At 35.0% G+C, this 27578-nt stretch overlaps 4 protein-coding genes across 5 annotated transcripts; 2 read left to right on the forward strand and 2 right to left on the reverse strand.

The window, feature by feature from the left end:
• Positions 1-262: 262 nt before the first annotated feature.
• DEG1 (DegP protease 1) lies at positions 263-4734 on the reverse strand. Its single transcript, XM_022278417.2, has 8 exons — positions 4239-4734; positions 3995-4117; positions 2568-2739; positions 2313-2350; positions 1844-2042; positions 1605-1757; positions 1354-1488; positions 263-468 (listed from the first exon to the last, which is right to left on the reverse strand). The coding sequence occupies exons 1-8, from the start codon at positions 4658-4660 to the stop codon at positions 391-393; spliced, it is 1320 nt and encodes a 439-aa protein (XP_022134109.1). The 5' UTR covers positions 4661-4734; the 3' UTR covers positions 263-390.
• A 781-nt stretch (positions 4735-5515) lies between these two features.
• LOC111006302 (beta-galactosidase) lies at positions 5516-13952 on the reverse strand. Its single transcript, XM_022278158.2, has 14 exons — positions 13643-13952; positions 13240-13384; positions 13060-13127; positions 12917-12970; positions 12739-12822; positions 12518-12603; positions 11793-11873; positions 10727-10857; positions 8955-8996; positions 7654-7730; positions 7486-7576; positions 7323-7404; positions 6174-6246; positions 5516-5963 (listed from the first exon to the last, which is right to left on the reverse strand). The coding sequence occupies exons 1-14, from the start codon at positions 13729-13731 to the stop codon at positions 5795-5797; spliced, it is 1272 nt and encodes a 423-aa protein (XP_022133850.1). The 5' UTR covers positions 13732-13952; the 3' UTR covers positions 5516-5794.
• Positions 13953-18597: 4645 nt separating this feature from the next.
• On the forward strand, positions 18598-23162 carry AO (L-aspartate oxidase). Of its 2 annotated transcripts, none has more exons than XM_022278302.2 (8): positions 18598-18932; positions 19411-19551; positions 20303-20657; positions 20755-20997; positions 21178-21234; positions 21344-21424; positions 21510-21571; positions 21813-23162. In XM_022278302.2, the coding sequence occupies exons 2-8, from the start codon at positions 19418-19420 to the stop codon at positions 22822-22824; spliced, it is 1944 nt and encodes a 647-aa protein (XP_022133994.1). In that variant the 5' UTR covers positions 18598-18932; positions 19411-19417; the 3' UTR covers positions 22825-23162. The 2 variants fall into 2 exon arrangements, with proteins under 2 accessions (XP_022133994.1, XP_022133995.1); XM_022278303.2 differs by having other exon boundaries at positions 20453-20657.
• A 1156-nt stretch (positions 23163-24318) lies between these two features.
• On the forward strand, positions 24319-27148 carry LOC111006734 (GDSL-like Lipase/Acylhydrolase superfamily protein). The gene is made up of 5 exons (XM_022278817.2): positions 24319-24880; positions 25398-25598; positions 25727-25902; positions 26416-26683; positions 26768-27148. Exons 1-5 carry the CDS (start codon positions 24616-24618, stop codon positions 27022-27024), a joined length of 1167 nt encoding a protein of 388 aa, XP_022134509.1. The 5' UTR covers positions 24319-24615; the 3' UTR covers positions 27025-27148.
• The last annotated feature ends 430 nt before the right edge of the window (positions 27149-27578 follow it).

The raw sequence follows: 27578 nt of genomic DNA on the forward strand, positions 1-27578 counted from the left end.
TACAACACCTGATCTTACTTTATTTAGTTATCATCGAAATTCGTAAAACTTTGAATCTTAGGTAGATAACTTAGATATTAATTTACTATACTCCTTACAATTACTAATTAACCTAAACATTAACTAATTATAATAATAACAATCATTTACTTGTGTGTTTTACAGTTTGCTAAATTTACCAATATTTTCTTTATTTAGCTGCTACTTGCACAGCATTTTGTCTCCATCATACTATATTTACAACCATTCAATTCTCCAGTCGAAAGACGAAAAGCTTGGAAGTATAAATATGATTAATTGAGTGGCAGCCAGAATGGACTATTTACAACAGTATACTGATATTGATTAATGTAATGTACAAAAATACAAACAAGTCTGCCTATTTTTGGCTCAAGATTCGTCAGGCTTTGGCTCCAGAGTTACTGGAATTTTCTCCATGTGATCACCACGTAGCACCTCCACAGTAACCTGAACACCAAACAATTCTTAGCTATACCAAACTAACTACTCCAACTCCAAACATCCATCAAAACATACCATTTTCTTGTTGAACAAAAGTTCAAGTTCACTCATAATTCTCATCTTAATGGGAACATCATCATCCATGCAGACTTGATGTATTTTATTTTATTGTATTACATTTGTTTGATACCTATTATAATTCTTGAACTTCCATCCTTGTTTTATTTCGGTATATAAACTTTCAAACATTTTGTTTCATTGTTTCATTATGATATATTTTATTTGGGAAGCTTTGTTCAATGTGTTAAGTTATAGTATGAATTAAAATAGTTCTTTTACGTAGAGTTTAGAGACAGGATATTTAAAAGTTTAGGAACCAAAAATAAATAGGTATGACGAACAATAGGATACCTTTTTCTTGTCCTATCTAAAAAGCCTAATTCAAAGGTTTGTGGTTATGTAATGTCACTCAAAGCCACATGCAATGCTACTGTTCTGGATCACGAGGCAATATATCTTAAGGCAATTGGTTTCATCACATGGAGTCTTGCTGTCTTTTTCAGGACCCAGAGTTTTGAAGATAATTCATTAATTCAAGTGGTATTCAATATATTAATTTATATTGTAATATTTTAGAGAGAAACACTCAAAACTGACCCTAATTCTTTGGTCAGAAACAACATGATTAGTTGATACCTTTTGTTATTCCAAGTTAGTCCCTATGGCAGACAGAGCATACTTCCAACAGATTCTATCAAACCAGCCTCTTTGTTAACTTTATGATGGATCCACTCAAGTATGAGCTAAAATTCTGATTTCTTTCCCAACATCTCAACATAAAACCAGAACAAGGCCTTTCCATCAAAAGTTAAGAGTTTGAGTTCACAGTACCTTGTCACCAACTTTACACTGGTCAAGAATTCTGTACAAATCGCTTCCATTCGTCACCTTCTTCCCGTTCACTGATGTTATTATGTCTCCCAATATAAGTCTCCCGTAAGCATCCCGCTTAGTTGGTAGCAAGCCCTGCATAACGTGAAGCGATCAGATGGAGTTCTTGAAACCATAATGGAATATTGAAAACTATAGCCTATAGGTACAAGAATAGAAATGAAAAGAGAAAAAAGAGAGGAAATGAATACAGCTTTCCCAGCAGGACCATTTGCAGGAGCATCTAAGACGAGCACTCCGCTCACGCCCAACTGTTCGACAGACTGATCAGGAGCAAACTTAATTCCTAAAATCGGTCTCGTCACCTTCCCAAACTGCACCAACTGTTCAACAATGCCACTCACCTACATTGACAGAATATTGATGAATAACCGACTTCAAACCAAGGGAACTTCAGCAGCTTGTTAAATATAAGTCATTGTTTACTAACTGTGTCAACTGGGATTGAAAACCCAACGCCTGAGGATGCCCCTGATGGAGAATATATTGCGGTGTTTATTCCGATAAGGTTTCCCGAACTATCAAGAAGCGGCCCTCCGCTGTTGCCCGGATTAATTGCAGCATCTGTCTGTATGACATCTTGTATTGGCCTACCAGTTGCAGCAGAACTAATTTCTCGGCGAAGGCCACTGTCAAGAGCAAGATGAATGCTTAGAACAACACTCTCCGTTCTCCAAGCTTGGAAATACAGGTTCTAACAGCAATCAAACAGTAAAAGTAGAAAATTAACATATCTCATATACGCTGAATCGCGAATTCACTTCTCATTTCGACGACCACAAAAAGATAAATATATTATCGTCCATGACTATGATGCTCTAAAATGTTTATGGGGCTCAATTATAGTATAAGATTTGTATAACCAAATTAAAAGAAAATTTTCTAAATAGGCTTCGTACCTGATTACGCCAGTCGTAAGAGTATGATCAAGTCCAAACTGCACAAACATAATGATCATACTTTAGGACATCAAATGGGAAACGTACAAGAGAACAAAGAAACATTGTATTATATAGTAATATTCTGAGAGAATGGTTTTAATGGTGAATTCTGTTTTCCAAACAATGCTCCATCATAGATTGATGGTTCATTTTTTGTTTTAAGAAATGAATAACCTGAACACGAAGGCCAAAGCAGTGAATAGGAAAACTTACAGGGTTTCCAATAGCAAACACTTTCTGACCAACAAGCAAGTCTGCTGAGATACCAACAGGTATAGGTCTTAGCTTGTCTTTGGGCGCCTCGATACGTAAGACAGCAACATCCTTGTCTTGGTCGAACCCGACAACTTTAGCATCGTATGTAGTTTGGTCGGCTAGAGTGACTCTGTACATAACTAAAACCAGTTTAAATGTGAATAATAAGGAGCCACCTCTAAGTCCAGAGTCCAAAATCAAATCCAAAATTTTAGCTCAATACAAGGAATAAAAGAACTTGATGATATTTTTTGGATAAAAAAGGACCTCATTGAAATCATTCTCCCAAGGCAAGAAAGAGTTAGAAAAAAGCTATTGAGTGTTGACTAGAGAAATATCTCTAAAATATCCTTTTTTTTTTTAATATAAGAAACGAAGATATATTATAACGAACAAAAAGAAGGGGAACAACATTCTAGAGGCAAGGGCCGAGGAGGCCCTCCCAAAGAGCTACTACATTACAGCTTGCCAATCTTGTTGGAACAGACTATAATGTAATTACAAAAGAATTTTCTATGAGGTTATAGTCATCTGTACATTATCACAAAAAATATCAAAGGATAACGATGAGTTGTTGAAGATTCTTTGGTTCCTCTAGAAGGCCCCAGATTAAAGCTCTAGCCACACAACTCCACAAAAATTTTGCCTTTTCTTTCAAGGATCCTCCGAGCCACCTCTAGAAGCCAATCCTCTATTGACCGGGGAAGGCATCCAGCAATACCACATTTTTTCATAAAGAAAGACCACCCTTTATAGGCAAAGGAGCAAATCTCTAATATATCAAACTTGAGAGAATCTAATTTACTCATTAAACTCCATAAGGAAATTTCCCACGATGCAAGCCTCAGAAATCTCTTTTTCTTCACATAGCCAAATGTGGTCGTAAATTTCCGAAAAATATAAAGCCTAAAAGCGTTCTTTGAGGACCATTAGCAACATGGAGGTTCTACAATTAAATGCTTCAATGATGTTCGTGAGTGATTTACAAGGAAAAATACTTGGATAATAACATGTCAACACTCATCTCGCTACTGACCACCACTAGAAATTTGACATCCCTTACATTCTTTTGAAAATCAGAAAAAAGAAAATATATATCTCTTTTTCTATATTTCTCTCTCCTGCATATCAAAACTGTAATGGTGGTCGGCAAAAGATGACACCTAAGTATTGTTCTTCTAGAAGTTTCACAGACCCTGAGGTAATAAACACACACAAACCAGTACAAACTCAAGTAGCTCAAGATGCTAAAACAACTGATAAATATACTCCAAACATAACCAAAATCAGAAACCTCAAACCATAGAAGTTAAGCATAAAGTCATCAGCCACTTTAGACATATGGAAAACAAACTGCAAAGAAATCTAGAGTGTTCAGAACTAACCTGAGATCAGAAGCACCACGAATTACATGATAATTGGTGACAATATGGCCATCTTTGTCCCACACAAATCCAGAACCTGACCCCTGTGGTACCTCCAGCACATCCAAAGTAAAAGCATCCTGCCTAAACCCACATCAAAATCACATTTCAAACATACAATCGTGCCCAAAAAAGAAAAAGAAAAAGAAAAAGTAAGAAACGCCCAATTTATAATCAGAACTCAGCTCCAAAAAGGTACAATTACCTTGCAGCAAGATTGGTGATATAAACCACAGAAGGAGTATTCTCCTGAAAGAGACGAACAGTGGCGAGCTCATCGGTCTGCAATTTCCTGGGCGTGGTGACGACAAAAGCAGCCGCCGGATCCACATCTGTAACAAAGAGAGAGAAGGACAAGAGAACCGAAGTGGAGAAAATTAGCAGCGACTCCCAAATTGAAGCAAAGGGGTTCGAGGGAATGGTGAGTTTTGGGGCATTTGTGGCTGAAATTTGGGAGTTCTTCTTGAGAAGAGAGAAGATGGGGAATCGAAGATGGCAAGTGGGGTTGGAGAAATTGTGAAGAGAAATGGATTTAGGGAGAAGGAAGGCAGTGGATCGTCTGTTTGGAGGCCGAGAAAGTGGAGAGAAATGGAAGAAAGTGGAAGCGAGGGAATATGCAGCAGCCATGACTTTTCTGTTGTTTGGACAGTTGCCGCAAATTGGATCGCTGAATCCAATTCTTCTTATTCAACCAGTTTTGTTTTATGATAATAGATTATTTTTATAACTTTTGCCAATATAAAATTTGTTATTTATATCCTCTGAGCTAGCTGCTGCAACTGTTGACTTATTGGTGGACGGGACACACATTTCTCAGATTTTTTAAATGGCGGTTTTAAAGTCATTTTTTAATGATCCTAAAAAATACATACAATGATTATAAATATAACGGTCGTGTTGAATTTTTTTTCTTTATCAATTGAAAATAATTTCGAGGTGCAATCTTTGTAGATCCATGGATGGGTTTCTGAAAAAATTATGAAGGAACAGATTGAAGGTTTATATAACATCTTTAAATTAAGAGCGAGTAATATTCATCTTATTTTTCTTTTATTTTCTAATTTAGTATAACTAATTCATAATTTATGTATTTTAGTTTTTAAAATAATCTTGTACTTCTAACATGATTGATAAACTTTACTAAAAAAAAACATGTTTTCTAAATAAAAGTAGTCTTTTTAAGTCCTTTTGAAGGAGGGGATAGAAAGTTCATGAGTAAACTAATCGGTATTTAGAAATAAAGATATAAAAGTAATGCAAACAAAGATATAAAAATTTTGAACGAATTGGGATGGCAAGAACCTTTTGAAGGCCGTTTGAAACCAACTCGTGTCAACTCAACCATTTCACAACATTTTATACTAAGTTCGTAATTTTTGCCCAAAACAAAATATCATTTCCAAATAACAAACATACCTGAAATTCGCTATCTTTGATAAAAAAGAACCTTATGAACTCAACAAGATGCAAAAAGAGTAAATATGAGGCAAAACAGGTAATGAGCCATCATAATTCATAACCTGACTATTGAAAAATAGATCATTTTAATTCCTTTGACAGATGACAGATGCTTCCCAGTCTAGGCTTCCTTGTCAGTGAAGTGGAAAAAGAGGGAAAGGAATAACAATTCTGCAAGTCACTACTACACTACTAGCAGAGCCAACTCTAATCCAAGATTACAAAGGCAGCATCTTCTGTTCTTCAGGATAAGAAGAAATTTCTGCTTGTGTCAGGTAAAAAATTGCAAGGAAGCAACAAAGTTCACAAAATTTTGTTCAAGGGTCTTAATTCCTTTGGTATGCCATCAAAATTTCCAGCATTTATAGCGGACTGCAGCATCGGTCTCTTCCCAATTTTCCAAACCATGCCTTCAGCAAGGTGCTCCTTGCTCGGTGTAAGCATCACAAAGTTTGGATCAGCTCTTTGATAACTGAAAAACAGTGAAGTGAGTCCACAGTTAGCAGAAGAGCTCAAAGGTTCAAAACTCAGTAACTGAGAATCACTGAGCAAGCCAGAAATTCATATTTCAGATAGCACTCTACTCTCTGATATTGCAACAATAGTTGATCACAAAGTGCAGGAATGCTTATTGTATATGGAAGAGGATAAAAGTAAAAAGTAAATAAAGCTTTCAAACAACCTGGCTTCTCTAAGATTTTCGACACGGATGCCAAATCCATATGCAGTTCTTCCAACTGTACGATCCCTGGTAGCTGCACAACAGTCCATGTAATCGTTTAGTACTTGTATGATAATGTATGATCCATTGTGGTATATTAGATTCAAGGGAAAGATGTAATTAGATAATTCATCTCTGCTACAGTACTACTTCCCAATCATCCATAACAGGTCAAGACCCTTCCGAAAGAGTTAATATGAAACTAATAGAAAGTTCAACCAAATCACATGAAGACCAACTGAATCAATAAGCTAAATTATCTCCTTCTGAGTTGATGCTGTCTTTTTAAATAAGAGATTGAGATCACACCACCTTTTCCTCGAGTGTCAATCCTCAGCTAACTGTTGTTTTCAGCACCTCTTATCTTTTCGATTTACAACACAAATATACAAATAAATGGTATATATAGTTCTCTCTTCTTCAGAGGAAATAAATGGTGGATATTAATTGGTGCAACCAGAGAATTATCTGATCAAGCTATGCTAGATTAACCTTTTAAAGGAAAAAAGATGGACTGTTGTGGACTAATGTTTGTTCCTCGAAATTGTGGATAGAGAGGAGTTGTAGGATCTCTGAAGAATTAGAATATTCAATTGACAATTTCTTGGATGGTATTCTTTCTGTAGCTACCTCATGGAGCTGTTTATTGAGAAATTTTAATAGCGACTCGACCAGCATCCATTTTTAACAATTGGGCTGCTTTCCAGTCAGCTCTTTAGGTGGCAGGTGTCTCATGTGAGGACTTTTTGTCTTCTCATCTTACCTCTTTTTACTTGAAGTGTCCTTTGCTGAGAAAGTGCTAAATTAAGAACCCAGTTCCACGCATCCAAAATCTGGATATAATATACAGTTCATGCATGGAGAAACCTGGTATAACTGAAACTTGTAGATATTAGGTTACTTGTCTAGAGTTACAAACGACTTTGGGAGTGGTTCCATTAGAGTTTACTAGAGTGTTGGCAATAAAATTAAGGCAGCATATAGTTATATTAAAAGGCATAGCCTGGCATTTATCAGTGTATGATTTAGTAGCACACAAAATATTCTTAATAAGCTACCACATAAACCAACGGACCCCTACGGTCTGTACAAAACCCCTAAAGATAATACCTGAGATGCTGAAAGTGAATGAAGGTTTCCACCATGACTTGAATGCCATAGCAAGTGTAGAGCTAAGAGGGCCCAACTTCCCCTGTTAAGGGCAAAATATAGTTATAGAACTTGGTTTTTTCCACAATGTACAAAAAATAAAAAGAACATACGCTTGTATTACCTTCAGTAAGAAATTTTTATTGGCTTGCCATGATGCTGCTACTTGAAAAGTGGAATCGGGAATATTATTTTCTGGTTTGACATCATCAACTCTGAAACAAGATTATAGGAACATTAGAAACTACCATTTGGTTGGTTATTATCTCACTCACTACTTGAAATTTAATACCTAGTCTCCAACTCAAAGCCAAAGTCGATGTAATTTGTAATTCCAACAATTTCATTTTCTTCAAGGGGGTTCTTCACCTATTTGATTTAAGAAACTGAAATATTGTAAGTTCTTGGATACAAGTAGAAGAAGGATGCATGCTCAAGCCTACAGATGCAATGGCAGATATAACAAGAGATAGAATCCCTAGTCAAAAAAAGAGGGTATATACATTATATATGAGAGAAATGGTAAGGACTAAACACATTCGTAAGAAAGTACAGTAATTGAATCATCAATGATGCAGATGCACAACCTAGGTGACAATCATAGATATCTCATACAAATGTACTCAGAGCAATACTTAAATAACACTGGACTTCACTTCAAACTAAGCCAAACTTGCAATGACAAGGCGGTCTCCTTTGATGTGTTTTTGGATTTGGTTGCTGTTGCTCTTTCATGGTGTACATGTTCTTCACCTTTTTCTACATACAATTTAAATGATCTTTTGTCTAATTCAAAGGCTTTCTTGTAATTCCATTAACTTTGGTATTTCACCTTTTCCTTTTCTTATATTTCATCTTATGAATTCTTTTTATATGAGTATTTCATCTTATGAATGAAATATCATTTCCTACCACTTACAAAAAGAAAAAGGAAAACCGCTACCTTGGAGAGAAAAACAGAAGAGGATATAGCTACAATGCTGCTGGAATCTAATTAACAGACAATACAAGTACAGTCAACAAAATCAGCAACAGTATAAGAAAGAAAACGACACATTTACTAAAATTGCACATCTTGACTTATTAGATATAATCTCCTCCCCTGCACCCTAGATAAACGAAGGAAAATAAATAACATCATTAAGAATTAATATTGACCACACAATTTGGTACCTAGAGTCTGAAGCCAGCTAAAATGAAAGACGCAGCCATAAAATTTATCGGCCAGAGCCGATTGTAGAGTGTATTCAAGTTAAAAGTATTAAAAGTGATCATGGTCAACCAAATTTAGAGTTCATAAATATGTTAATCTCTCAAAATTAGTAAATTAGTAATGCACCAGGATAACATCTTGAAATTTCCAGTATATGTTGTTTCAATCAACTTTTGGTGATAAAGTATGACAGGCAGTTGCGTAATTATTTAGAAGTTACACTGGATGTTTGATGTTTTTGGACACGGGAAGAAGTTTAGCCCTCTAAAAATGTTCCCAGTAATTGATAAGAAAGGAGGCAAGTAGCAATTGCATCTGCATGTTAAGTATATTTACGATAGAAAAGAGAGGTGAACACACAAGGGAGAAAAGAGTCATACCCTCCGTTGAACCACAACATGTTGATAGAATGAGGCAATGAACTGCAAATCGAAATCAATACACAACCTATCAGTAATTGCATTAATGAGTCCAGACATTACATTTCTAAGAGCCATTCATAAGACTACTGTGCATGATAAAGTTAATGAATATGAAGCTCTGGAGCTTTGGAAGCATTGAGTTATATATACGGCTTTGTATTTTTCAAGAAATTGCAGTACTTTCTTTCTTGGACAAGAAACAATAATTTTCTTTTAATATATATGAAAAGTACACAAAATGGAAAATCTTCCCGCAACCCAAAATAGCTCACAGAAAACTGCTCAAAGAAGAAATAATTATAAAAGATATGACCACAAATGTTATTTGGCGAGAGCACACCACCTAGAAGCCAAAAATTAAGCTAGATCCAAATCTCTTACCAATGCTTCCTTTTTCCGAGAAAATATCTACTATTTCACCCTAATAGAATTTTCCAGATAACTGCCCACCTTCCTTTTAAACTTGTGACTGGGAAGTAACTGCTCTAAATTCTCTTTTGCATCTACGTGTTAGAAAGATCCATTGTGCTCCCCGCACTTGAAACAGGACCCTCCAACAAAATAAACTATACTGCCAGCTGAAAATGAGTGATTGAGTTTCTCCATTAACAAAATAGAGCACACACCAATTTCGAAATTTATTACCAGATCTGGTCTCAGATGACAATGTCCACCATATAGACTACACCATGAATCAGTGTCCAAACTAGTAAGTAACCTTATCCTGGAGCCTTGTTTATCTAGATTATCTCCAAAGAGTACTACTTGTAGCAGTTTAAAAACCAACAACTTGAAAAAAATCCCATGTCAACTGCATGTCCTCAATTCTCTTACCACCACTATTGAATATATGCTTTACTTGTGTCTTTTCTAATAACACAATTATTTCTACCTCTTGCTCCACCAGTGATCTTCTGAAATTAAGATTCCAACTTTGAGACATAGCACTGTAACACTCACTAACAATTGACTCTTGGACAGCATGTTGAGTCGAGATTTTGGCATTTTGCAATATCATAACCAACACGTTATACTTTACACAGCTCTCATTATGATTCTATGAATACATAGAGTCATAGACACACCCAAGCATCACCCTCCAGTAAGCTATCCCCTTTCAGTTCCACAATACCTCTTTTTATTTTAATTTATTTATTTATGTTTTTTAATTTTTCATTATATTTTGTTTTTTGTGAATCAGAACCAATATATTAAATCAGAAGAGAGTTTAGAAAAAGGGAGGAAGAGGAAGCCTCTCGACTGTATTTTCAGTTCCTCTTGAATCTTAACTGCCCCTTGAACACAGCAATGCAGCTAAAAATTTTAGTTACATTGCAAAAGATGAAGTAAAATAACAAATGTCTTGAATTCAAGTTCCCGTTATTCTTCATCAAAATTTCAAATATTGTATGCACTATGATCAAACCCATTTAAATCAGTTTATGGACTACATTATTTTACAGTCTCGTATGATTGGAAGGATGTCTATTCCATTATTTTAGATAAACCAAAAATCAAAGATTCAGACTGTATGAGAGTTGGAGAGATCACATTAATTTCCTAAACATTAATTTTTTTCACCTAAATACCATCTCCTTTAAGTTCTTCCCCAAATTTCAAACATAAATATGATATATATTTTCTAACATCCATAAACCTAACCAAATCTTACAGTTAAAAAGATAGTAATAAAACATGAAACCACTAATTCAATTTATGTTTAAACAAACCTTTGAATTTTTAGCAAGTTCAAGACCAAAATTGAAAGACGGGCTCAAAGGACTCCCTGAACCCACATCGTAGCCAACTGCACAACTCCAATTCATTAAATTTTTATATGACACACCATCTTTATTCCCATCTGAAAGAAACAAAACAACAAGATCAGTTATTTTTTCTAACATGAACAAGTTCAATAATAAGAATGACCTTTGGAGATAATTAGGGTTATTGATAGAATAGTGAGGGTATGTTAATAATTAGATATGGAAGTTGTTAGTGAGAGTTGTTATAAATAGAGTGAGGGGGTAGGAAGGAAGGTAGGCAATTGTGTAGGGTGGTTTAGGCTTGAGTGATCTCAAGAGGGAGAGTTCAAGTACCTCAGATGACTTGGGGATTATTGTAATCCTTCTATCCTTTTATCTTTCAGTCTATTTTAACTATTGGGTTCCTATCATTTAACTATTAATATAAAATTTTTGACAAACATTAAGACAAAAGAAACTTCTTTTAAGCTAAAATACCAATTATTTGATTACTCTTTTTTTTTAATAGGAAATTTAAGAGATGATTACTATTTGATTACACTTGCAAAAAAAAAACTTTGATTGTTCTCAGAGATTAGATTCTAGGGTTAAATCATTTCATACTCTCTTCTTTCAATGCTCTTACAACTACAATATTTATATTAAAATTCTCAAAACTTTCAGTTTTTCATGATGTTTCCCAGCAGAACTTTTACACATGCGAAACAACTTTCTCATGGTTTTTCTCTCAAACAATAAAAGATTAAGTTGGGTTGTTGCCTTGTTGGACCATTTTTTTTTTTTTTGGAGTTCCCCTTGTTGTACTCATTCTAGTTCATTTTGTATCTATGATCCTTTTTTTAACACCATCTGGAGTGAAAAATATCAAATTTAGTGAATTGAAACCAACATTTGTAGATGTTGGTCCATGCGCACTTAAACTAATCTAACGTGATCTCTGTTTCGCCTTAGGATCTCTGTTGCGCCTTAGGATATTATTAGCTCAACCTATGATGGTTATTTACATGGGTTAATGCTTAGTAATACTTACATTGTGGTTCATATTGCACTCCAGTAGTTAGCCTCCCCATCTTGCTGACCAGCCATGCACTTTTTGGTAGTTCATCTTTCGCTGTAAAGCATTATGAAGAAAATACAGAGGTATATGACTCTTTACTATAAGTTTTTTTGAGAGTTAAAAACAATGCCATGAAATTCCAACCATTATAGCTCAATACATATAAGCATAAAAGTGCATCAAGACAAAAATATTATAACTGCTTAAGGATTTACTACATATTACTTTTTCTTTTAAGGGAAAAACATTTACTTTACAAGAGTACTAAGTACTGAGTAATACTTATAAATCTATTGTTCTTTCATTTTTCTTTTTTTTTTCTTTTTTTTTTTTTTTGAAAACAAAACAAATGGCAGAACATCAAACCATTAAAGCTACGAGTTAAAAAACAACTCATAGCTTGCCTCCGATTGAAACGATATTGTACTTTCATATTATAACACTATTTGCACAAATCAAAACTAAGAATGGATATCTGAGTACTATCATAGTATATTCTCTCCCATCCCAAGGCTAGCTTTATATTTCATAACCCACTCCTTGCTTCACCAGCAAAAACAGAAGAAGAAGAAGAAGAAGAAAAATTCGATAAGTGCATATGTAATGGTTGGAATATAAGACAAAAGATAACTGACACATATATTATGGAACTGTACTCCCACACCAACATGCTTATCAGAAGGTAACTCATTAATTACAGGAGAAAGGCATAAGTGTGACTCCAAGTGACAGATTCCTTGAGCCATATCTGAGTCCCATAAGACCATAGTCCTCAGAACATAATCTGCAGATAGTGAACCATGTCAACATATGCCTTGAAGATGTCCACCAAATTATTCTAGGACACATTTCTTTGTCCACAAAAGTTTGCACTATGTTAATATGTGCATGTGTTAATAGGTGTTCAAGTGTTGCAAACCTTTGCTGCCGTAGCAGTGGGAAAATACCAAAAGCTCCAAATCCATATTTAGGATAGTATGCACATGACCTCATTTGTAAAACCCTGAAGCCGTAAGCCAGCATATACAAATCACCACAGCGAATAAGCAGGAAAACATCAATGGAACAAGCATTTAACTTGAAGGAGCATCTCTTACGGGTCAGAGTTTGATACATAAAGGTCCACGAATGTATGGGGATCATCAATGTTACTGCCCAACGAAAGAATCTTGTTTTCAAGAAGAAATAATCAAGTGTCAAAGAGGAAACCGTTGGCAGTATAGGAAGCATAAAAGATTACCTTTGCCATCGAAACAGTGCATTCCCTACAATCTTCTCCTCAGGTTTATGATCGAGTGGACCTGATACCTAAACAGGTTAAGCAGAAACCAAGATCCTTTTGCACCCAATTTACTCTTAACAACATTCATTTATCGCAAAGGGATAGTAAATTAAGGAACATATAGATTCCAAGGGATACGGTTGCGACCAAATCCACGTGGGGGTCATCAATGGGCTTCAGCATGATCATTGTGCTAAAATGCCTAGCTTCATCGAAATAATCATCGAAAAGACATTTTAAAGCAAGCTTCCCAAACAACAAGTTATACGACGACTCCAACATCCTGCATCGCGTTAAAATGTCACAAAAGCATTTTGATACGTTTATTTCAGAAAAATACAATCTCGAAGCTCGAAGTCTGAAACTCAACAAAACTTCAAGGCGCTATTCACACAGGCAAAGCTTAAGCCATGGAATCCACAAGTAAGACTATAACAGAAAACGGCAACATCAACATGCAAAACTCAGCTGAAGTCCAGAAATGGTTAGCTAAACTGTTAGTCTCCGGCATTGCCGAGAAATGTGATGGAGGCGATTATACCTGGTACGAGCAGCAAGAGGAGGATAATCGAAGAGTGGGGGAACGAGAACCATGGGCGGCGGAGGCTCCTTGTTCATCCAATTTCCCATTGCCGGGCGGAGTAATTGGTGAGCGGATCAAACCGAAGAGAGAGTAGGTCCGGGAAGGAGACGATGAAGGATGAAGAAGATGAGTGAAGATGAAGCAGACGGTTGGGGGAAACGGAAACCTCTGAAATCTTGGCCGCGCATCTCTCTCTGGTGGAAGAAACTTTCAAACCCCTCAGGAATCCGAGTTACGTGTCGCTCACTGTCCAAACTCAGCTGTTCATAAACCCACACAAATAAATAAATAAATTATCAACTTTTTTTACTTTCCAATTTTTTATGTTATAATTAATAGAGATTTCATCGGTTGAATGCTTAACTAATCCTTTTTTTTTTTTCCTTTTGTTAAATTTAATCCTTGCGAGGGTGAAAGTTGAACCGTTGGATAAGAGGAATTCCCCGCTAATATTTTGGGTTCGAGGATTTGGACAAAGATGGGTTCTTTAATATCCTTTTACATGATTTATCACTTAAATAACTTAATGTTCATTGACATCTGTCTCGTCTTTTACTAAGAAGTTATGAGTTTGAATCCCCCACCTCATTTGTTGTACTAAATAACATAAAATTATTCATATACATAAGTATTAAAGTGTAAATATATCATAACAAGCCTATAATATTTATTTTTAAAAAAGAGATAGGGACGGAGATCGATGAAGACAAAATGTCTCTTATCCCAACCCTCTAAAGAGACTAAATGGGGATTCCTCATCCCATTTAAGATGCATACATGCCGGAAAAATGAACACTTATGCTTTCGGATAATATTAAAGTGTCTTATCACTTTAACTATACTATGATTAACACTTATTTGATATGTTGAAAATATTATTTAAGAAATTATGTGGTGGACTAATTTTGTGTAGGTTCATTGTAATAAAAAAAAAATTTAAAAAGAAAGATTGAAAGTTCATACCTTTAATAGTAAGCACTAAATTAGCTAATAGGAAGAGATTGAATACAAATTTAAAAATTTATTGTCTTCCTAAACTATTTTTAAAGTGCATAAACTAGTTAAATAAAATATAATTCTAAAGTTTAAAGAATTATATTTTTTCTAAATGGAGTATTAAGGACCAAATAAATGTAGCTCTCTAATTCTATAGACTAAATCACTAACAATATAACTTAACCAAAATAAATAGGTCGAACTTTTTATTTTTATACTTCAAAGGTTCAACATTGAAATATTGTAAGAGGTTTTTTTTTTTTACTTTGTTCGTGAATAAAATAGATAGCATAAATTTGATCCATTTAATTTCTCATTTCAACTCTATTATTTTGAAGGTGAAACTAATAGTTTATCTTGTAGTTTCAATGAAAAAAACCAATTACATTTTAGATTTCAATCATATTTACTTTTATCTCCGGATACTTACTCAATTTACAGCATTTTAAGCTTAGTAAAATTTGGTTAACTTAGTATTTTAATATATTAAAGTATGGCCATATATTATTAATTTAATAGGCTAATGGGTAATGGTATATTAAAGTTTAAACAACTTGAATGTTAATCATTTTCCATCTATAGTGTAATGGTGAAATATCATAAAATTATAGTAAAATTTTATAGAAAAATGATAACCATGGAGATGGCATCAATACTTTCACTTAAAGTAAGAGGTTGAAATTTCTCATACCTCATATTTAGTATACTAAGAAAATAACAATATAAAAAATTACGAGGAGAGTCTTACCCAAAGTTTAGAACTCTATTTTTGATATCATAAAAATGCATTGCCGTAAAGAAAATTCAAAATTTTTTATGGTATTTGTTTATATATTAGAGAGATTCGTTAGAGAATCATTTGAACTAAAAACAATAATAATAATAGTATCTGTCAAGAAAAATAATAAAATCAAAATCGAAAATGCATTTTTAAGTGTACTTTGAGAATATGGCAGATAATATAGCTTTTTATAGGCCACTCAAATATTATTTAAAGAGTTTGAATCCCTACCTTCACTATATATACACACATACATATACAACTAAAATTCAAGTATAGAGTTTCAACATTATTTATTCATTCTCTTAGGATCGGAGATTGGAGGTTCAAACTCTCGTACTTCAAAAAAAAAAATTTATTATACTAAAAAAATTGAAATACAAAGTAGAGAATTTAAATTTAATTAGATGGGGCCAAAGAATAAAGTGTAAAAAGGCAAGAAGTTCCATTTGCTCATCTTGACCTTACATGTTATCCTTAGTACATTATACAAGTGGTCCAAAATATTCAATTTATCGTCAATATTCATTTTATTATATCCTTTCGTGAAAGTGAATTAATATATACTTTTTAAAATATTAATCATCATAAATAAAGGAGCGAGAATTCAAACTTTCATGCATCTAAAAAACAATAACGTGCAAGGCGAGAGATTGCACGTTGGCAAATCTCTGGTTGTTTTGTATAATTTATAATTTAGATTAAGTGATGATTTTGTTTTTCTTTTGAATATCCTTGTCCAATTAGACAATGAAAACATTTTTAATAAAAGGGAATTGATAAAACTTTCAAAGATATTGCGTAGGGCCAAATGGTTGAGATTTTACGTCTAAGGAAACTTCCTTCCCATGGATCTAGAAATTTAGGCCAACAAATATAATATATTTTTATGTTCAAATGTATTTGTTCACTATCTAAAAGCATTTGACAATAATCTAACACCTATGTTTAACTAAAAAGTCGTGAATTTAAATTTCTACCACATATCGTATTAAAAAAAAATTATAAATATTTGACTACGAAGTTGAAAAAAAACATCAACTTTTATGTAGTAAATTCCAACAAAGTAACTATCATAGGTGGCACATTGGTCCAAAAAGACTAGGATTAATTAAGAGGAAATGCGCTCTAATCCCATGATGGTCACCTATCTTAGGAATCAGTAATTCCTATGTGTTTCTCGACATCAAATGTTGTAAGATCAGACAGTTGTCCCGTAACATTTAATCGAGGTGTGACGCTCACGAATAAAAAAAAAAAATCCAACAAGGTAACAGACGAGCTGATCATTAATTCCCATGATCTAGAAATTTCCAACAAATATAATATATTTTTATATTCACATTTATTGTTCATAGTCTAATAAATCATAAACGTTTGATAATACGAGCATATCTCAATCGGCCAAGACACCTATCTTTAATAAAAAGTAGTACTTAAAAAAGGTCATAAATATTTGACCACAAAGTTGAAAAAAATATCAACTTTTATGTAGAAAATCCCAACAAGGCAATGGACGAGCCAATGATTCCAACTCTTTTGGTTCATCTTTACCTTACATTATGCTATGGAAGTGGTCCTAATAAATCATGTCTCAAGTGGTACATTGAATGAAGTCACTTTCATCCAAAAATATGGTACTTTTAAAGTATGGGGCTGCTAGCTTTAAAGAGTTCCACACCAATGACTTATTTATTTTTCTCACAAGACCTGGATTATTATTAGCCTCCAAAGTCCCTTTTTCAACATTGTGGTTTCTAGAAGTCAAAAAAGAAAAAGAAAAAAAAAAGAAAAAAAAAATCACATTGTGGTTTCTAGGCCTTCACTGCATGGCTTCCCCATCAAAAGCTTTTTTGTTTTTTTGTTTCTTTTGGTTGCCCACTTAAATTGACTCTTCCCATATTGGATGGCCATCACTTTTTCTTTTCAAAATTGTTATTCCTCAAATTAGATTTAAATCTCATTTTGTTGTCCTAATAATAAAATTTAATTTTTTATTATCATTTGAAATAATTCAAAATTTTTTCCAATGATTAAAGTATTATTTTATATAAAGTTTAAAGACTAAAATATAATTTGGAAGACTAATATAGTTTAGAGAGACGAAGGCATAATAACTACAAGAGTTTAAACTAAAATACAAATTATTTTTTATTCTAAATTTTAGGAGACAAAATCCAAGGGTAAGTTGAAATGCAACACACTTTCTTTTTCTCCTTTTTGAATAAAGAGTAGCACCTACTTAGTATATTTATAATATACAAATGTGATGTTTAAGTATATAATAAATACATAATTGGTTCATAAAACTAAACCAAATAATTATTTTTAAAGAATATCACTATAAAATTATAGAAAGAAGAATCTATATGATTTTTTTTATATTAACGCTCACTATTTAAATGGTTTCATTTTTGTTATTCATGCATACCAAACAATGACTAAACCAATTTATGTAAGTGTAGTTTTTCTTGTACAACATGTGAAATGGGTCGGGGATCGAACTCACAACCTGGTTGGAGATATATTTCAATTACCACTTACCTAGACTTGCTTTGACTTATGCCGTTGTAGTTTGACAAATATAACCGACTTTAGTTTATGAATATAGTAGCTATTTGAACAACTATACAAAAAGTTATTGAGATTTTAATCATTGAGATCATGTTTGATAATCATTTTATCTTTTAAATTTTGTACTTTTAAAAATTAAACCGACAAACACTAGATTTTCACATATGTATTTATCTCTTTTGTACCTGTACTGTTGTTTAAAAATGTTTTCAAAATATAAATTTTTAAATTTGGTTAAAAATTCAAATGTATTGTATTTTTAAAGAAAGTAAACACATGTTACAAAAAGCATAATTTTCAAAATCAAAACTACAAATCAAATGGTTATTATAATTTTTTTTATTATAACATGTGAATGTGATTTAAGCTTTTAGACTGTGTCGCGTATGTCTGATGAAGAGGTCATGCTACAACCCATAGGAAAAAAAAGCTCGAGATGTTAGCAATTAAGAGAAAAAAAAAGACAAACGACAAAATGCACAAAATGGAGGAAAAAGTTAAAGAAAAGGAAAAGGGATGGGATTTGGGAACGAGGATGGGTTGGGTGCATTTAAGAAGGGGATGGCGCCAATTCGAAGTATGGTTGTGGAGCAGAGTACGTGGTGTGGCGCATCGGAGAAAGTGGGGAGCCTTCTCCGCCCCTGCCTTCTTTGCCATTTCTTTCTCAATTCCATTTCCCCATTTCCCATTTCCCATTTTTTTATTTTCTTTCCCGTAGATTCTCGGAATCTCTCCCTCTCTTCTTGTTTTTGTTATTGTTCCTTCCGTTCCCTAGGCTGTCTCATCATCAACAACGAAACCCTGATTCAGATTTCACCACCCTTCAGTTGGTTCAAACCCTGAGAAGAACCATCATCATTTTACTGTTTGGTTCAACGTCTTCTCGCGGTTTTCCCGGTAATTCCCACTGTTTCATCTGTTTTCTACAAGATTTCACTCTGTATCTTCCTTTTTCCTTCTAATGAAAGTCCAGTTTGCCATGTCGACTAGATTTATCTGTTTTCCCTGTTTAGTCCTTCACGTTTGGACGATGGATGTTGGTCTTTTGGCCTTTGGGATTTTTACTCTCTCTTCCTCTCCTTCTTCTTTGGTAGTTTTTATCAATTTTGAGGGGTCCAGATCATGATTCCTCGAACTGGGTTAGTTTCACTATGAATTTCAGAGTAGAATGCGATGTGGGTCGTGTTCAATTCTAGGGGCTAAAGATAACTCATGAATGAATGGATTTTATGGTGCATGCAATGAAGAAGAGCGGCTAAACTTTTTATTTTTTATTTTTTGTTTCTGGACCATGCTTGAGAATAAAATGAGATGAAATGAAGCGTCTTAATGAAAGTACTGATGCCTAACTTTCTCTTACTCTTGTTGGCTGAAGGGCTGCAATGGCGATTTGTATACCTGTTGGAAGCTGCAAACTGTTCTGCAGGGCGGTGGAGTTGAAGGGGCAAGGTTTTAGGAGAGCCCAATGGGACGCTAGCATAGCTTTCAAAAGATGCTTTCAGGACGAGCTTTCACGGTATGGAATGCAAATATCGAGCCTCGGATGAACCTAATTATCAAAACAATTTTCTTTAGGTTTTCTGCATGCTTGCCTGGATCGCTTCAATTGTTTTTGTCGATATCATGTTTGGAAATAGGCTGCAGCTGAAATGTAGTTGGATATTTCACGTTTCCAGAACTAATATCAGAAGTGATCCGCAAAATATGATGGGAATGGGATCTAGGAGTGACTTCTCTTTATACCACACTAAATTGTGACATTAAACCGAAGAACTATATACAAGGAAATTTTATTTTGTCATATCATTTCTTGTATTTAACTATGCCATTATATGTCGGAGAATAGCAGGTATATGCTTGTTGAATAAAATCACAAATTGTTGCATTTGTTGCGTCAAGAGATGCACATCAACATTTACAACTTGAGAACAATATTGGTTTTCTACTAATATAAAATGAACTTCGAGATGTGTATTTTCTTTTTTGTCTTATAACTGAAAAAATGACATGGTAACAACATTGGTTTGCTACTAATATAAAATGAACTTCGGATATGTATTTTATTTTGTCTCACAAGTGAAGATGATATGATAAAATAGGATTCTTCGTACACAACAAAAAAAGTATTTAACTCCTATTGAGACATGTGAAGATAGTAGGAATATATTTTTGTCTATTACATTGGTAAGAGTGTAGAATCCTTCACTCTTGTACTATTCAACACCATGGACTTCATTTGACTTATATTGTTTGGCACAATCATCCAGATCATGTAGGTTGAATAAGTTCTCACATCTGCAAAGAAACAATATTTCCCAACCTACAATTAATGAGAAATGGAGAACTATTGCGACAGTCACTTCATCGTGCTTGAGTGACGGTTCAACAAAGTATTTTGATTTTGTTGTTATTGGTAGTGGAGTTGCTGGCCTCCGTTACGCTCTTGAAGTTGCAAAGCATGGATCCGTAGCCGTGATCACTAAGGCTGAGCCTCATGAGAGCAACACCAATTATGCTCAAGGTGGTGTTAGTGCCGTTCTTTGTCCTTCAGACTCTGTTGAAAGTCATGTGCAGGACACCATCGTAGCTGGGGCTCATCTGTGCGACGAGGAGACAGTTAGAGTATGTCTTTCAGCTTGCACTGTCCTACCTTTTTACTTTTGAAAGCTCATTATGCTCGGTTGTTCTGTTCTTTTCTAAGGTTCCCTATTTTATTTAGGTTGTATGTACAGAAGGGCCTGACAGAATCAAAGAGTTGATTGCTATGGGTGCGTCATTTGATCATGGGGAAGATGGTAACTTACACCTAGCAAGGGAAGGGGGGCACTCTCATCGTAGGATTGTTCATGCTGCTGATATGACTGGAAGGGAAATTGAGCGGGCTCTTTTGGAGGCGGTTGTTCGGGATCCCAACATTTTTGTGTTTGAGCACCATTTTGCAATTGACTTGCTAACTTCCGAGGTTTGCTTTTCCCTATTTCTTTCAACAGAATTTATGTTTTAATATGCTTTCCTTGTTTCTGCCAATTTTAGTGACTGTATTAGAATAAATTATGAGAAATTTCGACATCAGCGTACTATCAAATTACAAATTGAATGCTTTAGAATGCAGTAATGTGAAATGATGTTGCTAATATTGCAGGATGGTTCTGAAATAGATTGTCTTGGTGTTGATACTTTGAATGCTGAAACACTGGAGGTGATATCTCGGTTCATCCCAAAACATATTCAAATTATCAGTAGTTTTGACTAAAGAAATCAATTCACGTGTTCTGCTTTTTAACTTTTTCCCTCTCGTGTACTTCCAGGTAACACGGTTTATTTCAAAGGTAACTTTACTCGCATCAGGTGGAGCTGGACATATGTATCCATCAACAACAAATCCCCCGGTACTTCTCATTTTCCAATTAACAATAATTAATCATGTTATGGTGGGCATATTTATACTAATGTTGGTCCACATCTGGTTAAAAGGTTGCCACAGGAGATGGAATCGCCATGGCTCATCGAGCTCAAGCTGTAGTTTCCAACATGGAGTGAGTAACCGTCTCAGTTATTATGATTTATTGTATGTGGATAATATCTTATTATAATTGCAGAGTTGGTTGATAAGAATACAAAAAGAATTTTACCTTACATTTCTATCATTTCCTTGAGGATGCTGATGTAGCTTTGTTCTTGTAATATTGGTTAGCTTTTAGTTATGTTTCATTTGTTGGGGAATGGTTAAGGGCGATGAAAATCATAATTGTAACTAGATTTTGTTATGTAATGCAGATTTGTGCAGTTCCACCCAACTGCCTTAGCTGATGAAGGCCTTCCGGTCAGACCAAACAAGCCGAGAGAGAACGCTTTTCTTATAACCGAAGCTGTTAGGGGTGATGGAGGTATTCTGTACAATTTAAGTATGGAAAGATTTATGCCGTTGTACGATGAGAGAGCTGAGCTCGCTCCTAGAGATGTTGTAGCTAGAAGTATAGATGATCAGCTGAAAAAACGAAATGAGAAGTATGTGCTACTTGATATTAGTCACAAACCCAGGGAAAACGTTCTCTCCCATTTCCCCAACATTGCTGCTGAGTGCCTCAAGTATGGTTTGGACATTACACACCAGCCGATTCCGGTGGTTCCAGCTGCTCATTACATGTGTGGAGGTGTACGAGCTGGGCTTCAGGGTGAGACTAATGTGCGGGGTCTGTACGTTGCAGGCGAGGTTGCGTGCACGGGATTACACGGAGCCAACCGCTTAGCTAGCAACTCGTTGCTCGAAGCTCTAGTTTTTGCACGAAGGGCAGTTGAGCCCTCGGTTGATCATATGAAGGGCTCAAGTCTTGATTCAGGTGCATTGAATAGGTGGGCTAGACCTCTCGTGCCCATGTCCCGAGGAAACGATTTCATGGGCAGAATTATATCAATGACAAAAGATGTGAGGAAACAGTTACAACTAATCATGTGGAAGTATGTCGGAATCGTTCGGTCGACCACCAGGCTCGAGAGGGCGGAGCAGAAGATCGGTGAGCTAGAAGCAACATGGGAAGAGTACTTGTTTCATCAAGGATGGGAGCCAACCATGGTGGCTCTGGAGGTTTGTGAGATGAGGAACCTGTTTTGCTGTGCGAAACTGGTCGTAAGCAGCGCCCTCGCTCGGCAAGAAAGTCGGGGACTTCATTACACGATCGATTTTCCACATCTTGAGGAGAGTAAGAGGCTTCCGACCATCATATTTCCTTGTTCACCCACCAAGAGTACATGGAGCTCAAGGCAGCTCCATTGGCAGCCTGTGTTGTAGTAAAATAATGTCTCTGCTTATGGCAAATCTGGTCCTCTGTCAAAACGTTTGTATTTATAGGACAGAATTATCATTCTTTTGTGTAGTCTCATAAGCCTAAGGCTACATATATTGTCTTGTGTGCACCTTAGCAGTATTATTTGCATACAAGTGTTCTATTATTCAAAAGGTTTAGCTTTTTATTTTCTTTCCATAAGCATATTTTTAGTATTAGCCAACCCAAGCGGTGAATTGTAGTGTAGGTTTAAATTTCCTCCTTATTTGTAATTTAATGTTCTTAAAATTGTTTAGTATTAATTTACTTTAGTTTAAATTAACAAATGGTTTATTGAATTTTACTTTGCTCTCTAAATTTTCATATCTATTTTATTTTGAAAAGTATTTTATCTTCTAATTTACTTTAGATATCAATCAAATGAAATGTTCCTTAAAAGATGTTACTTCATAGTTTTATTAAGCTTTAAATTTAAATAAAGCTTAAAGGTTTAATTGTTGTATTAAAAAAACTAAATTATATCTACAATAGGCAAAAAATAGTTTAGTTAAATATGCTAAATAGCCCCTAATTTCATTCTTAAAAAATGGTCCCTAATAGTTTTTTGATAAATTTTTAATTTGGTCCTCAATACACCTTATTGTTATTATTTTTTGTTTGTTTGTTATAAGACGCAAATTTTTGGTTGAGTAGACTCTTAAGTCTTAAGTTACTGTCAAAACATATCGTAATAATAGATTCTGTTGATAGAATGAGTATGTTATATGTAAGTAACTACAAATGTATTAATCAAATAATGACTTAATGACATAATAATTAGAACTTTTGCTAAATAAATTGGAGCCCGTCATCATATATGGACATTGAACGACGACGTGACTTGGTCGAAGACTCAGAAAGAGGCATCGGGTGAGTTTTATGCAATTGAAAAGGTGTTATTCTTGTGAGCAACCTATTCATCGATAACTGTAGGAGTATGAAGATGTTGGAGAAATCTGCAGCTTTTGGTATCCTACCCAATTCGGGTGGAGACTGGTTTGGTTGAAATGGTAAAGTTGTTGCAATGGGAAGGAGATGATCTTATTGAAAATTGAATCTTAGTGGTGTCATCTCATTCAATAAGGTAGATAGGGATGACAATTTTTGTGCCTACTATCATAAGCGTTTTGAATTAGAGGAAAGTAAACAACGAGTATCCTTGATTGACTATCCTTGTGCCAATGAAGACTTTTCTATTTCTTGATGAAGTTTTTTTTTTACGGAAAAAAAAAGAAATAATTTTTCTCATAAACCTCTTTTTTACCAAGAAATCTTGACTAAAAATTTTCACCTCTATTTGATTTTAAATTAATTATTAAAATATCACTTAGATAATAATACACAAAAAAATGCTATTCAACTAATACAGTACCATTATGCGCTGGTCACGGATTCACGGGTGTTTTCTCGGGGAGGACAATTTCCCCGCCATGATCCGTGAAATGGAATTGCATAAAAAGGAAGGTGTGATGTTCAGAAAAGTACAAATATCTCTTACAAAGCTAAATGAATTGGCATAGGACGATGTTCAAATTTCAATTGTCTTCTCCTTTCCTCCACGCCCGTGGGCCACCGATTTGTCGTACCGTTGTCCCACTTACCCATTGTAAATTTCCACAATCCCGTCATTTCAATTCAGTGCGCTTCCAGTTCCCATTACCAAAGTGGATATGAATCGCTTCCGATTACTCCACTAGCCCCGTTCCTCAGTTGTAGGAATCCCTGAGGAGTTTCGAAAATTTTCTGTTGGAAAAACCATGTGCCCGCTGAAGCTCCGCCCTGTGTTGGTGCTTCTGATTCTGGGTTTAGTGGGACGGCCAGTGGCGTCCAGCGGCGGCGGCGGCGGTCGTGGTGGTTCCGGGAGTTGTGGGTTTCCGGCGGTTTACAACTTCGGCGACTCGAACTCGGACACCGGAGGAATATCGGCTGCTTTCAATGTGATTCAGTCACCCAACGGCGAAACATTCTTTGGACATCCTTCTGGGAGGGCTTGTGATGGCCGTCTCATTATTGACTTTATTGGTAAGCATCACCCTACTTTTCTCATATTTCTCTGTTTTTGAAGATTTTGCACAAATTTCTATCTGGGTTTGCAAATCATATTCCAATAACTTCTCTTGAGAATGTTTGCGCTCATGGGATTAGTGATGGTAATCTTGGTTTGCTTTAGATTATTTGGGATCTTAAACATAGTCCTGCATCGGTTTGAAGGATAACATATCTGTTATTACGAAGACCTGAAACATTTTGGATATAATTTCGAAGTAAAACTAGGCGAGTTTTGGTACAAAGTGTATTATTATGTTACGAGATATAGATAGTTCTGTTTGTTTAGTTTTATAAGTAACTACAAAATGGGGATAGGATTTTGACCATGAAAGTGGCTTACAATTAGTGTATCTAACAGAATTTTAGCAGTCTTTTGAGTGAATTACTTATGGAGCAACAAACAATCAAGATTTGTTTTGAATTTGGAAGCATTTTTGGGGTGTGAGTGTCATTTGCAGCTCTACCAACTAATGTTGTGTTTCTTCTGCAGCTGAGAAGCTGAAATTACCTTACCTGAGTGCATATCTAGACTCAGTAGGAACAAGCTTTAGGCATGGAGCTAATTTCGCAACAGGAGGTTCGTCGATTCGTCCCGGTGGTTACAGCCCTTTCCATCTTGGCATTCAAGTATCGCAGTTCATCCAATTCAAATCTCGCACCACCAATCTATATTATCAACTTCGCTCCAACAGTCAGTTTCTGATTATTTACTCTTTACATATACACATCTCAGAACAGAACAGAGCTTCTTCTATTTGATGTATGAATTTTCTTATATTGTCACTAACAATGACTATGATGTTGGTTACTTTGTGACAGACAGGACATCTCTACCAATCAAAAGCAGTATCGCAAGGCCTGGGGAGTTCTCGAAGGCGCTATATACGTTCGATATTGCACAGAACGACCTTTCCTATGGTTACCAACACTCATCAGAAGAACAAGTCAGAGCTTCCATTCCGGATATACTAAACACATTCTCTGAAGCTGTTCAAGTAGGCGATCTAAACCACCTTACTCACTTACTCAACAGTAATGCGAATAAAAATACTTAAATACTTAGATTCAATTACAAGTTTAGTCTCTAAACTTCAAAGTTGTGTCTAATAGATCCCGAAATTTGAAAAAGTGTCTAACAAATTCCTAAGCTTTCAATGATGCGTCTAATAAGTTTAGGAACTCTAAAAAATGGCTAGTTAAGTCCTTAGTCTTTCAATTTTGTGTCTAATAAGTTTGAATAAAAGAATCGAAGAAGCATCTACTCTTTCTAATAGTTTGGAGACCCTATTAGACAAAAAATCGAAAATTCAGGGAGTCATTGGACAATTTTTCAAGTTTAAGGACCTATTAGATGTAATATTGAAAGCGCAAGGACATATTAAACACTTTTTAAAGTTCATTAGTTTAAGGACTTATTAGACGCAACCTTAAGTTTAGGTATCAAACTTGCAATTTAACCAAAAACTTAAATGAAAGCTCTGATGTTCTTTCTGGGTGCATGTTTAAAGCAACTATACAAGGAAGGGGCAAGATATTTCTGGGTGCACAACACAGGTCCACTTGGATGTCTGCCTTTCAATATATTGTATAACAAAAACCCGAACAATCTCGACAGCATCGGGTGCGTGAAGAGTCAAAATGAAGTCGCTCGAGAACTCAATTGGCAGCTGAAGAATCTGCTGCTAAATTTGAAGAAAATGCTTCCTCTAGCAAGAATTACGCACGTAGACATGCATTCAGCCAAGTATCAGCTCATTAGTAACGCGAAAACTCAAGGTCTGTTTCTTTGTTTCTCGATACCGATTCGAAACATTGATCATCGGGACTACTGACTAACTTCAGCGTTGGAATTGGTGGCAGGTTTTGTTAACAATCCAGTGAAGTTTTGCTGTGGGAGTTACTATGGGTTTCACATAAACTGTGGGAAGAAGGAAGTTGTGAATGGAACAGTTTATGGGAGTCCTTGCAAAGATCCATCAAGGCATATTAGCTGGGATGGCATACACTATTCTGAGGCAGCAAATTTGTGGATTGCTAACCACATTTTGAATGGCTCTTTTTCAGACCCACCATTGCCAATTCACAAAGCTTGTCAAGCTATTACTAATAATGCATGATAATGACAGTTTAAGTTTGATGATTTTTTGTTTTCTTGAGCAAGAAAATATAAGCCACATCTTTAGAAAAACAACATATTTGATCATAATTGATTCTCCACTGATTTTACTTGTTTCTTTTGAATTTTTTTGTCCGTCTATTATAAATCACTCATTTCTTCCTATGTAGATTTTAAATATAGTTGTGATTTTTACTTCTAAGGGTAGTCCAATTAGCATAGACTTTGAGTCTCTTGGTCGTACTGACTTAAAAGATCTCAAGTACGAACTATTTGTGAGCAAAGCTCTGACTCTCGATTATCAAAAAATAATAATAATAATTGTGACTTTTTTGTTCTTGCAAGTTGCAATAGCAATTATTTTTCTTTGAGTTCAATGGATAAACAAAAATCATTTAGAAAACAAATTCTCTACTTTTCCCCCCCAAAAAGTTTTAAGCCCCTTATAAAATACTTATATACAGTATCCTTTTATAAAGGTTCAATGCTGTTTGTATTCTCGGAAAAAAAAAAGATTAAATATTCTGTGTGTTGGGCTTTTCCTCTTTTGCCAGA

This window comes from Momordica charantia, assembly GCF_013281855.1.
Source record: "Momordica charantia cultivar OHB3-1 chromosome 4 unlocalized genomic scaffold, Mcharantia_2.0 BLBB01000004.1, whole genome shotgun sequence".
Classification (NCBI taxonomy): Eukaryota; Viridiplantae; Streptophyta; class Magnoliopsida; order Cucurbitales; family Cucurbitaceae; genus Momordica; species Momordica charantia.